The sequence below is a fragment of the Antrostomus carolinensis genome, unplaced genomic scaffold, assembly GCF_000700745.2.
Source record: "Antrostomus carolinensis isolate BGI_N321 unplaced genomic scaffold, ASM70074v2 scaffold41481, whole genome shotgun sequence".
Taxonomy (NCBI): domain Eukaryota; kingdom Metazoa; phylum Chordata; class Aves; order Caprimulgiformes; family Caprimulgidae; genus Antrostomus; species Antrostomus carolinensis.
Genome location: NW_010292736.1, coordinates 1 through 13,921, shown reverse-complemented (window position 1 = coordinate 13,921; position 13,921 = coordinate 1). Strand labels below are relative to the sequence as shown.

Sequence of the window (13,921 nt, the reverse complement as noted above, 5' to 3'; positions counted from 1 at the left end):
AAAAAAAGTTCCTTGAATTATTCAGAATGAATTGTCCAAGAAATAAATTCAGAGATCTTGCAGACCTGGCTTGCTTTCTTATAATCAGATCAGTGCAACAGGGTGCAGAGAAGAGACCTCAGTAAAAACAAGATTTAGAACAGCTCTAGTAACAAAACCAAGCTGAGTTTCAGTCATGATTCTCCAAGCTCTATGTACTAGCTCTTTACCAAAAAGTTTAAAATGCTGTATTTTGCTCAAATCATTGTAGAATATTTTCAGTTTAGCTATACTAACTTTTTCACCCTATTGGTAAAAAAAAAATTTAATGAATAGTCATAATACTGGAAACCCATACAAACCTTTGCACTGTATAGATGATCAGCATCAGGTGGATCAAGGACAGCAGCATTTTTATCTATAGGATCTACTTCTCTATGCATTACGTAGAAATTACAGTAGTTTCCCAGCTGAAACGGTCTAGACATAGGGAAAGCATCCACCCATGTAAACTGGGCATCAAAGAAATCGCTTGGGATATACAAGTTCTGGTAACGCCTCCTCAGCTCCATCATATCACAGCTACGGCTGAAACAAGCAACATTATTTTAAAGGTACAGCAATAGAATCATTAATCAAGCATATAATTAAGAGGTATATTCATTTGAGATATAATTATTGTACATTTAATACTATATAAATACATAGCTCTTTTAATTTTATACCTGTTAGTGTGTCATCGATTGAAATTTTAAAAAAGTAACTACTAAGCACTCTTTCCGATTAAGGTGTTTGTGTATTAAGGAATATTTATTAAACAGGGTTATAAAGGTATTTTGCAGTAGCGTTCAAGAATAACAAAGAACCTTGAAAATGTTTATCATACAAGGTTCTCAGCCACTATATATTTGACCTTTCTTTAAAGTTAAGATCATCATTTAACACTCACTACACACATGTGTTGACATGGCTCACAGTAACCTGTGCCCACAGTTAAAGTGAAATGTAGGTAAATATCTGGCACTATAAACCTACCAGTCCAATGAAAACTTGGAAAACTGAACCGTGTAACGAGGAACAACACGTCGCGGTCTTCGAGGTGACCTCTCCCTCTCTCGTCTTGGTGATCTCTCCCTGGAGCGTTTTCTCTGGGGTGATCTTTCCCGGGACCTGCGTCTCTCTCGTTCTCTTTCGCGACTTAAAAATGCACACAAGATACAAATATTTTTGCACACTGGTAACACAAAATGATTTTTGGCACAACAGAAGCTAGATCTGTCAGAGATGATTCACAAAAAGGAGAGGAGAAGTTCCTCATAGCTTGTTTCAGTACACTGTCTCTTTACAAAGGAGGTTGACTATGCCATTCCTTCATTTCAGACAGACAAGAACTCTACACTAATATCTAATGGTAAAGCCACTCGTGCGTATCACAGGCTCACTCCGGAGCAAGCAGCTCAGCTCTGTTTGAAGACAGGCCTCCAATAGAATGCTTTGATTATAGTCTAGCCTTCTACAACATACCTCCTGTCATCTTTTCGGTTTGGCATAGGGTCTCCTCCTCTGTCATTCCTCCCAGAAAATCTGGATGGTGGGTCTAATCTTCGAGCTGGTTGAGGCTGTGAAACTAGACGAACAGGGGGCTGTAACAAACCACCTGAAACAAAAATTTACAAGATCAGGACATAACAGGGGGCAACTATCTAGACTTTACAAACACTGCTGCTTTACAGTTGTTTCACTTGTGTACATTTTCTAAACTAACTCTAGAATCAAATAAATCTATTTATTAGTAACACCTACCCCAAGAAACTCAGGAGACCTATGCTTTTCTTCACTGATGCAAACTGAGACTCTAGCAAGTGAAATCAGTTTAAAACCATCTTCTTAAGATGGAAGTTAATATAATCTAATTTGCTGTCTCAAGACATTTAACCAACTGATTGTAACAATGAACAACTAGGACTAATTTAATTGTAATAAGCATTTATCCAAAACAGGATGTCTGGCAGTATTTCTTCAATCAAATGCCAGCTTCGCTAACTGAAATAAATAAAAGACAAATATAGAAATAATAGTTTTAACAATACAACTGAGTGAAACCTGATCTTGCTGAACACTCCAGAAGACACTGAAGAACTACACTGCCATTAATACTTTCAACTTGCCAACCTGTCTGTGAAAGTCTCTGTCCTGGTTTCACTAAGTTAAAGCTAATTTTCTTCTTAGTAGCTAGAATAGTCCCGAGTTTTGGTTTCAGTATGGGATTTGTTATGAGAAGAATGTTGCCAGTATACTGATGTTTTCAGTTGTTACCAAGAAAATCAAGGACATTCCAACTGCCCTTGCTAGCCTGCAGGTACAGAAGAAACTTGGGAGAAGCACTGTAAATTAGTAAACTCAAATCGGCATTTGGATGTGCCAGCAAGATATTCCATATCATACAACGTCATGTTCAATACACTAATGAGGGCTGGCTGGATCTGGGAGATCATTCAGTCTTGCTCTCGCTCTCTGGAGACTGCAGTTTGTTTCGGGATTGCCTCTGCTCTGGGATCACTAGACAGGGACCAGGCTGGGCATTGGTCAGTGGGTAGTGAGCAACTGCACTGTGTATCATTAATTTGTATATTCCGTTATTACTGTTATTATTAGTATTTTAATTTCAATTTTATTTCTATTATTAAGTTGTCTTTATCTCAATCCAGAAGTTCTCTCACTTTTACCCTTCTGATTCTCTCCTCCATTTCCTGGGCAGAGGAGGGTGAGCGAGCAGCTGTTTGGTAATTTGGCTGCTGGTCAAGTTAAAACCACCACAGCATCAGAATAAAAACTACACTGAATTTGCTTTCAGATTATAAAATATTAATATGAACAGAGGTTCATGGGGATTTCACTAACCAGGTGATTCTTGAGCTATTGCAGGCAACGTGCCTTGCATATAGCTAGAGGAAGATGCATATTCAGACTGAAAATTCTATAGGGTCCCTTCCACATGAATTTCAACTATTACTTCAGCCTTCTGACTAGTAAAAAATAATATTCACACACTAAGCACCAGAAGGAAGACAACAAACTTTGTGCACTGTCGGAGCACCTTTCTGCTGTGGCTGCTGCAGTAATGGCTGAGGCTGTGTCTGAAGCAAAGGTGTGATTGAAGCTGCTGATATCTGTGCCTGCAACAAGGACTGTGGCTGTGGCTGTGCCTGAACGCCGAACGCAGTCTGCTGGGCAATGGGCTGAAGAACTGCCGGAGGTGTCTTCAGTAACGGCTGAGCTTGCGTCTGGTTCTAACGGCAGAAGAGAAAATGAGTTGTGAGTGAGCTTGAACCAGAAGCAGTCAATACAAGTTACACTGGGTAACCCCGTGTACCTGATTTGGAAGTGTCTGGATCCTTTGTGCATTCCATTTGAATGGCATATTAGGATTGTAAGTAGCTTCGACCAAAACTCTGTCACCCACCTGAGGTGTCTTCCCTTTAACAGCACTGTAAACATTACAGAAAATGTATTGTGAGAGTCTTATTTAGCTAAAACAAGTTACATTTACCGATGGGAGAAAGTAGATAAAGTTCATTAAAACAAGCTTATAGGAAGAGCATTTACCCTCAAAATCAGTGAAAGTACTATATGCTTCAGTTTAGAGTATGCACAGGAATTTCAATTTAGCCCACAAGCAGAAGTTCCCTAGAGTACTGAGCTACAATAGGCAGAAAGCAAGTTATATGCATTTAAGCATCCACAAATTCTGCAATTTCATATTATAAGGAGCTTAATAACTTCTAAGCCTCCCAACTTCAGGTTCTGCATTAAGAAAACTCAAAAATTCACATAAAGGAACTCAGATCTAGTGTCTACGAAATTATTTGACCATCTGACTTTCGGTGTTGACAGAAAAAACAGTATTACGAACTGCAGGCACTATCAATGGAGTCACAAAATTAGAATGCAATAATCTAAATCTTTTATTTAGTGAGGGTATCACAGAGTACATCCACAGGCAAGTATTTACATCTTACCTAAGTTGAAAAAAGACATCTTCATCCACAAAACCAAATGTATCATGTAGTTTAGTAACCACCCCAGTAAAAACACGCTGCTTTTGTGGTTGGGTTTGCTGTTGACTTGACCGGGGTGCTGGATAAGAAACAGTTATCTGGGCTGCCGGTTGAGGAGTAGACAGGCTAAGACTGGTAGGTAGCGCAACAGCTGGCTGTAAGCAAAAATAAAGCAAACTATAAATCTTATAACCAGCTGACATACCTCCAAGGAACAGTTCCTTTACCCATGTAGGCAGCAGTTTAAAATGTCTCTCTTAAGTAATTATTCTGAATAGAGATGGAAGTTGGGTTTTTTGTTGGGTTTGGTTTTTTTTTTTTAGATTACTTTTTTCCTACTTTGAATGAAGGCTGGCTTTGCTTATCCTTTTCTTTTAAAAAAGTAAACTACCCCAGAATATGCATATTGTCTAGGAAAAAAAATGAAGACTGTTATTGTTTACAGGTAAGCTGTACAGTGGGTCTGAAGAGGAGATAAGTTCCTAACTTTGCTAGGAATACAGGCTTAGAGATTATTCTCCATTTATATCCACCTGTAGTATTGGAAGTCAGTAAAGGTTGAGGCTAACATGAACCCTTCCTTAACAATTCAGATGTTTGCCTTCTTACAAAAGCAGGATACAGTAAGATCGTGAAATTAAGTAACCTATTTTTACCTTTTTTTAAAAAGCATGTTTAAAAGGTTAAGTGAAAACAGAACTAGAGCAACTTACAGTGTATTAAATGGTTGCATGTTTTAAATCTGTTAAGCTCAGCAGGATTCTTTTTAAACCCCTCAATTACACATACTGCAATACTGTTAACACAGGAAGTTAAATTCCTTCTCAAGGGAGAGAAAGATTTTCCCATTTTGTTACTTAATGCAAAAAAACTGAACACTTGAAGTTCAAAGAAAATATAACGTAATCAACACACATCTTCCCTTCAAGATTAAGGAAAAGTGGTTGCCATTAATTTTTGAAACGAAGCCTATCCATATTTTAACATCTAGATAAAATAAACCTATACCAATAAATTTGCCATTCATATTAGTTATTTTACAGATTAAACTACCCAAAATGTCACAAATTTGCACTCTTGCATTATCTGTGTTTGGGGATGAAGACCAAACAATAAAACCAAACTAACCTGAGTTAAAAGGGTCTGCTGAGGTTGCTGCAACTTAAAATAAATAGAGTTATAAATTAATTTTATATGCTTAAGGAAATTGTACAATTTTACCTCCTCTTTACAAGTAAGAGTTTTTTGCTTAATCTGAGTCAGTTAATAGTCCTTTGGGGTTTGGTCATTTCAGCTGTTTGCAGATGGATAAAATTGTGCTCTTGTGGTTAATTTTAAGATTGTATAATCCAGGTTTATTCAGTAAGCAGAAATGCTGGGTTTTTTATAACTGAAAGTTAACAGCAATACCAAAAAAAGTTTTGGCAGCTGGAGAAGCTTAGGACTGTAATGTCCATATCCTTTTATTCTTTTTCAAAATTCTGTTAAGTTCAAAGACCATAAAAAAATGTAAAAGGGAACTTTTTTTTTGGACAGCATCTTTCCAGCAGTTAAAATACACAGCCCTGTTGAGAGCAAAGTTTAGTAGGAATCGTGTACACATGGAATAGCATATATTTTTAAATTTTCCTTTTGCATGAAGGTAGGCAGGTTTCCATTCTGGATACATCTCTCCAAGTTTATGAACTTCAAGCTCTCTTTCACTACAAGAAATATTACTTAGTTTCCTTAACTTCCCATATGAGGATGATTTTGGAGACAAATCCTACAAGACACACAACCAACATTATTTTTAAAGTTATTTGTGTTGTACACAGTAAGAATCAGACAAACCTGTTGCTGTACACTATAGAGAGTCTGCTGAGGTTGTGAATATTGCTGAAACAGATAAAAGTAAAATATCTCATAAACAGGAAGTATTATTACCCTAATACCACAAAATACAAGTTATCTGCTAAGCAAGTTTTAGACAGAAACTATTCACATTTAACAATTCTAATACAAAACATAACTAATAGTATCAACATAACACTACTTACAAATATTCTTAGCCTTTCGAGTGGACTCTGATGTCCTCTTTCTAGCTAAAATCATCAGTTTTTGTTAAGCTTGACACTTACATGGTATCTAGGGCACAGTATGAAATCATGCAAATGCTATTAAGGATACGTATAGTGATGGAAGATACTTGGAACTTGAGATTCTCAGTTTAGGGGCAGCAAAACGCCTTTTCCCAAAAGGCTTTCCATAGCTAAAAGTCAGCATCTTCACAGCCAAAATTCCCACCTTTACAGATCAATATAACTATCGATAGCTGTCGACCTAAACCCCACCCCCGTTTAAAAAACAGGTTTATACAGCAATGTCCACCACTTCCTGTTCTGCTTTTCTCCTGGATACTTTAGCTTTACAAAGCCACTGGTTTATATTGTTAAAGGTCACACAGTCAACAGCAAACGCTCCTTTTTCTTTACCTGCTGTAACGCAGCTGCTGCAGCAGCAGCTTGCTGCTGTAAAGCAGCTGTCTGAGTTAGCTGATAGTTGGTTGGTGTTTGTGTAGTGAGGCCTGCTGCTGCCAGTGCCGTCTGCTGGGTGTATATGGTGGGAGAGGCTCCAAGCAGCGATGGCTGCTGTACACCAAGAGCAGCTGGAAAGAGAACACACACAATAAGCGCGAAGAGCAACTTTAAACAGCTGAGGATTCCGACAGTTATACTAGGTGCAGCATGCAACGCTTCACTCCTGAGTCACGCTCGTGAAGTACATAAATACAATTCTGAAATTCAAGTTAAAGGATCACACCTCACTAGCTTCTCTTCTGAATTCATTTACAAATAGTACACCACAGCAGGGGCCCAGAGACCACTTAATTTCCTTCTCTCAAGTTGCTCATGATTTTAAAGCTCTAGTAGTTCTCACACACATGTGTGCCCACCCTCAACACATACACACACTCACTCTTTCTTGAATGTGTTGCAGGTTTTGGATGAGCCAGATAAAGACTGTTGCCCTGTTCTATATATTAATGCATTTCATTCTATCTGAGGGCAAGAGAAATCTTTACTGTAATAGGACCTATGAAACAGAGGCTTATGGAAATGCACAAGGCTCTGCTTCACTCAGTACTGTCTTTGTCCCTCAGCAAGCTGGATTTTGTAGATGTGGGGGCTGGTAAAGAAGTAACAGCCTTATAACAGCAAGGAGTTTAATCGGTCCCCACATATAAAAGGACCAAGTCAAGCTCTCTCCATCTCTTACTAGGAAGGGTTTATGCTGCCCAGACTCAAACTTTCTGGAAGGAAAAATTAGTTTCTTTTATTGCTATATCAACCTTTAATTCACTGAAGAAGATTAATTAAAGCATGAGGGGCAGCTATCCACATACTATGCTTCTTACGCATGCAATACATCCAAACAAGGTATGCTTAAGTCTCACAGGCAGAACTTTTAAGAGAAATAGAGCCCTGAACAATGCAAATCTGAGTGAAGAACTGCAAAAATATCTGGAAGCCTGCTCTTTGTCAGGAGTTTTTTTAAAACGTTATCTGCAGCTGCATGATCAAATACCACTACATCAAGCTATCAGTCCAGTCCACATGTTTAAATAAAACCAAAGAGAAACTCAGCAGGGAAACAACTCAGCAGGGCAAAAACAGGTCAGCCAGCCACCTTTGGAACTGAAGAACATTCAAGTTGAACAGGGTTCTCTTCTCTTCCAAAACCAATAGAGAGGCACAATGAAATGAAGAACAGATTTCCAGCGTTCTTCCCGCAGAGTCTGTGCTCCACACCACTCTTACTGCTTCAATACAAAGCTGTCATTTCTGACCCAGGGATGTAGTAAGAGATTGCTTGTAATTGGTGATCATCACCATAGAACACACAAAAATGCTGTAACCAACTCAACAGATTCTGAATGAGGTAATCCCCTCCACCACACTGTTCTTTCCAGCAGAGTACAATCCTCAGAAAACAAGTCGATGGCACTGATCATCTTATGATTTTGGAATGAAACATGAGAGCAATATGTAAGCAACAGTGAAAATAATCACCACCACTATGATCTGCATCAAATATTGTCATGTAAGTATTCCAGGAAATAATAGCATTTTAATAGTGAAATCAAGCATTCTACAGCACAGCAAAATTACAGCATTTACAGTATTACACGACTTTTTTCCCTGGAAAATTTGAACATTCAGGTTTCTGTAGAAGCCAAGCAAGCCAAATCTGAGGCTTCTCCCATGACAGGCCCTCCCTTCTCTTGATCCTATTGACTTCTGCTTGTCCATCAGCTCCAATCTGAACATGCATTTTTGACCACCCAGAAGCACACTCATCTGGAACCTCACCAATGCCTCACATAACACACCTTAAACAGAGCTTTACAACTAGTGAAGATGCTTTGCTGCTGCATCCTGGGACAACTTTCACTTTTCTTGGCTACATTACTTTGCTGTCTCACTCAAGGAAAATAACCAATGTATTAACCTTTCTCCTCTTACTTCCATGTGCTGAGCAGAAATTCCTAGTAGTGCATAAATCAACTTCATGCTATTATCTTTCAATCTGTTTGACTACACTAGTTATTGTAATTCAGTCTAATCTTCTATTCTAACGTTGTACCAACACAGGGGGATGGAGTTGGGAGGCGTCATCAAGCAAGTTTCACAAGTTCTCTCTTACTTTTTGTACCAAGGATTCCCACAAAAATATTAACATGCTTGCTCCCAAAACCAGATCTTGGGGTTATTCTGCTCTTCAGTTTCCACTCTTATTTCCCTTCCAGCATAAACCATAATTATCTCTATTCCCAGACCACACAGACTCTTTTCCTATTTTATCCATTAAGGGGGGGGAAAAAATTGCCACCTCTACTGTCACTTCATAAGCATTTAATATTATTTTGGTACCATGTAACCTACAACACTGCAGACCAACTTACTAACAAAGGGCAAAGACAAAAGACTGTTGAGATTCCCTCAGAGGCTAACACATGTAGTAACAAGTTTTTCAAAGCTATATCTTGTTCCTACTGATTTGCCCTGAAGCATTCCAAGAGTTTATAATTTGACTACTTTTCATCTATGTACTCATCTCAGTGAAACAGGCTCTGAATAAACAGGTGACTGTGTTTGCATGACTAGTTAAAAAAAAAAGGAAAAAATCACACAGAAAAACAAGAGACAGAGAACGAATCGCAGACTGAGCGTGGAATTGACATCTGACTGCTGTATTATTATTACTGGCAACAAGCATTTGCAGTGACAAACAATAGCTTTTTAGGATTTGTAATTATCTCAGCAAGTACAGTGACAGAGATGTCTTCTTTCAAATGCAGTCTAAACAACTTCCGCTCGCCCCCAATACAGCATGGCATGATTATCTGAAACGGCCTGGATAGAAACTGGAGTCCTAGGCTGCAGTGCAAGTATCTTTCTAGGTAACAGAAATTTCTGTTGTAGCAAACAAAAAGACAGTATTTAGTACTCCCTCTTGCTGCTTCTAAATTCCAGAGGCACTTTAAGGTTAAGGAAACATCTTCAAAGTATATATCTCCTTGGTAAGTGATGTAGACCTATTAGGATTACAGTAAAAGAGTACCCTATCCAGGGATTCAGACACTTTTCACAGTTGTCAGAAATTGTGAGTTTGGATCCTTGGGTTTTGAAGTTTCTTCAAGCTTAACATGCTTGCAAGACCTAATAAAAAAAACGTCCTTCTAACAGTCACACAACAGAAACTAGGCTCAGCGTATTCATCACAGGATGTCCGTTTTACAGCAAGCCAGCAAACTGTGCATCAGCTGTTTCTTAATGGCTCTAAGATCCATTACAAGCTTGTTCTATTCATACTTTCCTTCAGTCACCTCATAGGGACCACCAGCAACAAGTAACTGCGCTTCAGGCACTTTTGCTTCCATCAGGTGCACTGTTCTTCACTCTAATGCAATGAAGTCTTGATACAGCAAAGACAACAACACTTATCAGCCAGAACGCTAGTCAAAGCTAGGACTTCCCTTTGACTACAGTTCTACAGAAATGGGCATCACTATGCAACCAGAAATCTTAACCAAATGCTGCAATACAAACAAAAAACATTTCCAAAATTTATAGCTGAGAGAATAGGAGGGGATTCTCCTTTATGGGCATTTCAGGAACTTGCACATCATTATACAAGTTAAAAGTATAAAGACTACTTGCAAAATGCACTCTGTCCTATCTAGAAATTTTTTAAACTTCGATTTTCTGTAGCAGGCATTATTTAAGCTATGCTTTAACAATGCTTAACCAGCATAGCAGGGACTTTATTGTTTTCAGTCATGTTATGCACAAAACCATGGGACAAGGAGTAGAGAAACAATTTCACTGTATTACAGGCAGGAGTCTCTCTTCACACATAGACCTTTGCTAGCACCTGGAATTACTTCCCTCTCTTCTAATACCCGTGCACAGACAGTAATTAGTAAGCTATCCCAAAGGGATTTCAGGAACCCTTCATTACACAGCATGTCACTCTACAACTACCTTAGAGTGTCACACCTTAATAACTAAGAGCCTTAACTCATATAGTTACTTCTTCACAAGGGATGGCCAAGACAACATCCAAGTCAGCAATAAAGAAACCAACCAACCAAACCCCAACCCTGAAATTACCTTTTTGCAATTATCAAACTGGGTTTAGAACACCATCACTCACCATTTTTGACAACAGCTTAGGAAAAGCTATATATCATGTTGCTTGTGTTATAAAAATCTTTCTCCCATACCCAAGCACCTTGATGCTTTGGAGAAGGAACCTGACACTTGGCTAAAAGTAGCTGGCGTGCGTAAATATATAACATCTTTTGCCAATCTTCTGAAAATATGTAAGAGTATGGTAAATGTAGTTATTTTAAATCAGTTTATGAACATTGAGCTTCACCAGGGTAAGCCAATCTGCATAACTCCTTGAGCACAGTTGCAGATGAGAAGGAGTACACGCTAGTCAGCATGCCTGAGCGCTGACAGCATCTCTCCTCAGCAGGCAAGCAACCTGGCTGGACAGTCATAGCTTTATGTTGAAAAGTGCATGAAAGGTGACTACGTAGCTGCAGCTCAACACTAAAAACTGTTCTCCAGCTCTCAGCAGGGCCAATTAGCACTGCATACTTTTCAAAAGAAGTTTCCTGTGCTCTGTATTATAAATCAGCACTGCCAATAAAAAGAGCAGGGGATAAAGTATGTACATGGGCAATAGAACAGGAGCTGGGTGGAAGAATCCCAAGGACTGGATTCAGTAGTACAGACAGGGAAGGAAGAGGACACAGACATGGTGACTGTGTATTGCAATAGGAAAAGACTGCACAGAAGGACGCCTGGAGCTAAATGCCTTCAAGTGGTACTGGAGAGAAGATACTGCAGTGTGAAGAGGGACACTATGAACATGAAGGAAGGTGGAACTAGCACAGGAAGAAGGCAAAAGTGCAGCAAAATGTTAGTCTTTAATGGCTTTCAGGTTTGAGTCAGGAGCTGCTGGATCAGATTAACAGCTAAAAATCCCTGGAGATACTGTCCTCATTGAGCAGGTGAAAAACCTCTCACAGTCACTGATGCTGACTAGTCCTATCCCAATTAAATTTTGCACCTCATTTAATTTAAGGAGGCTCAGAAGTAGGCTAACCAAAGGCACAGTCATAGGAAAACAGCAAAATGGACAGATAAGAAGTTGGTGTGTGCTTCCAGTGCCCTTGCTCCATCCCCCTCTTCCCCAGGGCCCCCTTCTGGTCCTAGCTCAGTAAGGTGCAAGATGGCTGCCCACTCCTCCCCTTCAGCAGGTTTTTTTTATTTCCCTCCGAAACAGGACAGGGAGGTGGCCCTCAGCCTTCCACCACTATTTTTGATGCACTAGCTGTCACATCAGTCAACATAGCAAGAATACTCCAGCCCAGATGCTGCCATGCTTTGGTCGCTCCCAGGCATCACCCAGTCAGACACAAGAACCAAAAGCAAAGCTTGTCTTTCCCATGTTCACAATGCCAACCCTTTCCAGCTGTTAAACAATGCCTCAGAGAAGGAAAGTTGTACCATTTGGAAAAGAGAAATGTGAGGTATTCAGAGAAAAAGTGGAAAACTGCTTGTAGGCAGCTGGTTAGGTACAGCAACAGTTTAGGTAGAGTGGGACTGAACAGGCACAGAGGAAAAGGAAAAGGCAGCCTGGGACAGAGTAGTGTGAAACACATGGTGGGGGTGCCAGTTCCCCAACGATAAGCACTCAGACTGGACCAATATCCAAAGTAAAAACTGGAGATGGAGGAGTCATTTCCGAAAAGAAAACTGAGTCAGGAGAAAGTTTTTTTCTTTTTTTGCCCCCAGACATGCACCTTCAAAGAATGGCAGGCATTCCCAACTAAGCTCCCAGATGACAAAGGAATCATTCAACCTCGTATCAAACTAGAGCAAGATGCAAAGGACAACTGTAAAAAAACATACAACTCTTTAGAAAGATATCTTGTGCTCACATTTTGACATCCCAAATCCTCAAAGCACTCCAGCTGTGTTGAAGCTTTTTCACATCACACAATGAAACTACAATATTTAGGAAACACTTTGTATTCAAGAGAAAAAGGCAGCCCAGAACTGGAAGCACCAAGATTCACCATGCAGCATCTTACCTCAAAACCTTTTATACTATAAAACAATGTGAAACATGAAAAATCTAACCAGTCTAAGTTTTTAAATACACTAGCCTGTGATTAAATAAGGCTTCTTAGCTAAATAAAAATAAACCCTCTATCATTATCAGGGCAATACCTTTGGTTATAGGGCCCCCGGAGTTCTAACTCTGCATTAACAAAAAAAAATAATTTTTTTATATATATACCCCCTCCCCATCCAAGCAGCAAATTTCAGAGACATCTTCACAATGTCAGGTACATCTAATATATTAGTAAAGGCAAAATACTTTGTAAACATTGATTTACACTACCCGGGAAACAAAACTCTGGCAGCACTTAATAAAACCTGTAATGCCTTATTAGTGCTGTTATTATTTAATCTAAAGCAATGCAGTTTGATGAAAGGTAATTTGATTTATGCATCTTTGGATATGAGTAATTTAATATCTTGTTTACTGACCAAAAGAATCAATAAAAATTCACCTGGGATTTTACTTATCATTCCTTAAAAGAAAAACAACCCAACAGCTAGTATTACGCAATGATCTTTAGTGTTGCTACCGTGTGAAAAACTCCCAACTTAAACCATTTAAATAGAATTTAAATAAGTTAGCTAGCAGAGTGTGATTCTTAACATACCCAACTTTGGAATCTCCAAATCTACTAGATGTCAGGGTTCAAACATTAAATGATACGTAAACTGACCTGGCTGAGATACTGCAGTGGCTGTAAACTGAGTAGCCCAAGGGGGATTCTTCTGTCCTCCAAACTGAGCCATGGTGAAAGGCAAAATCTCCTGGGTGTCTATCTTCTATAACTGCAATCTATTAAAATAAATTGCAGCTACAGTCTTTGAAGAATATACAATTAGGCTATTTTAATTCTGGGTCACAGGAGAAAAAAAAAAAAAAAAAAAAGCGTTGAAATATTATCTTTATACCCCTAAACTTGGTGGGCAACACACACCAGAAGCGGGAAACACAAGAAGTTGCAGACAAGTTAAGTTTCCGAGGGCACCACCTCCACCCTCCCCGCCTTAACAATGGCACTAACGCTATTTAAACGAAAAAAAATATTCAAGTTTCCAACAAAGACGAAGGGAAAAGTGACTTTGCAGAACAGAGGATTGTTATTTATTTTTCAGGGCTCTCGCCACGTCGGGATCGCTGCCGGCCGAGACCCCGCACGCTTCCAGCCACGCTTCGGTCTCCCTCGCCGCCAACCAGGG

At 39.2% G+C, this 13,921-nt stretch overlaps 1 protein-coding gene across 1 annotated transcript; it reads right to left on the bottom strand.

The window, feature by feature from the left end:
* Nucleotides 1–337: 337 nt before the first annotated feature.
* On the bottom strand, nucleotides 338–13,519 carry LOC104519814 (cell division cycle and apoptosis regulator protein 1; the record flags this gene model as incomplete). The annotated part of the gene is made up of 10 exons (XM_010177075.1): nucleotides 13,399–13,519; nucleotides 6,512–6,684; nucleotides 5,871–5,915; nucleotides 5,166–5,198; nucleotides 3,999–4,192; nucleotides 3,353–3,467; nucleotides 3,077–3,269; nucleotides 1,504–1,636; nucleotides 1,015–1,176; nucleotides 338–567 (listed from the first exon to the last, which is right to left on the bottom strand). Coding segments are annotated over exons 1-10 (1,351 nt in total), but the record flags the coding sequence as incomplete, so codon positions are not given.
* Between the last annotated feature and the right edge of the window lie 402 nt (nucleotides 13,520–13,921).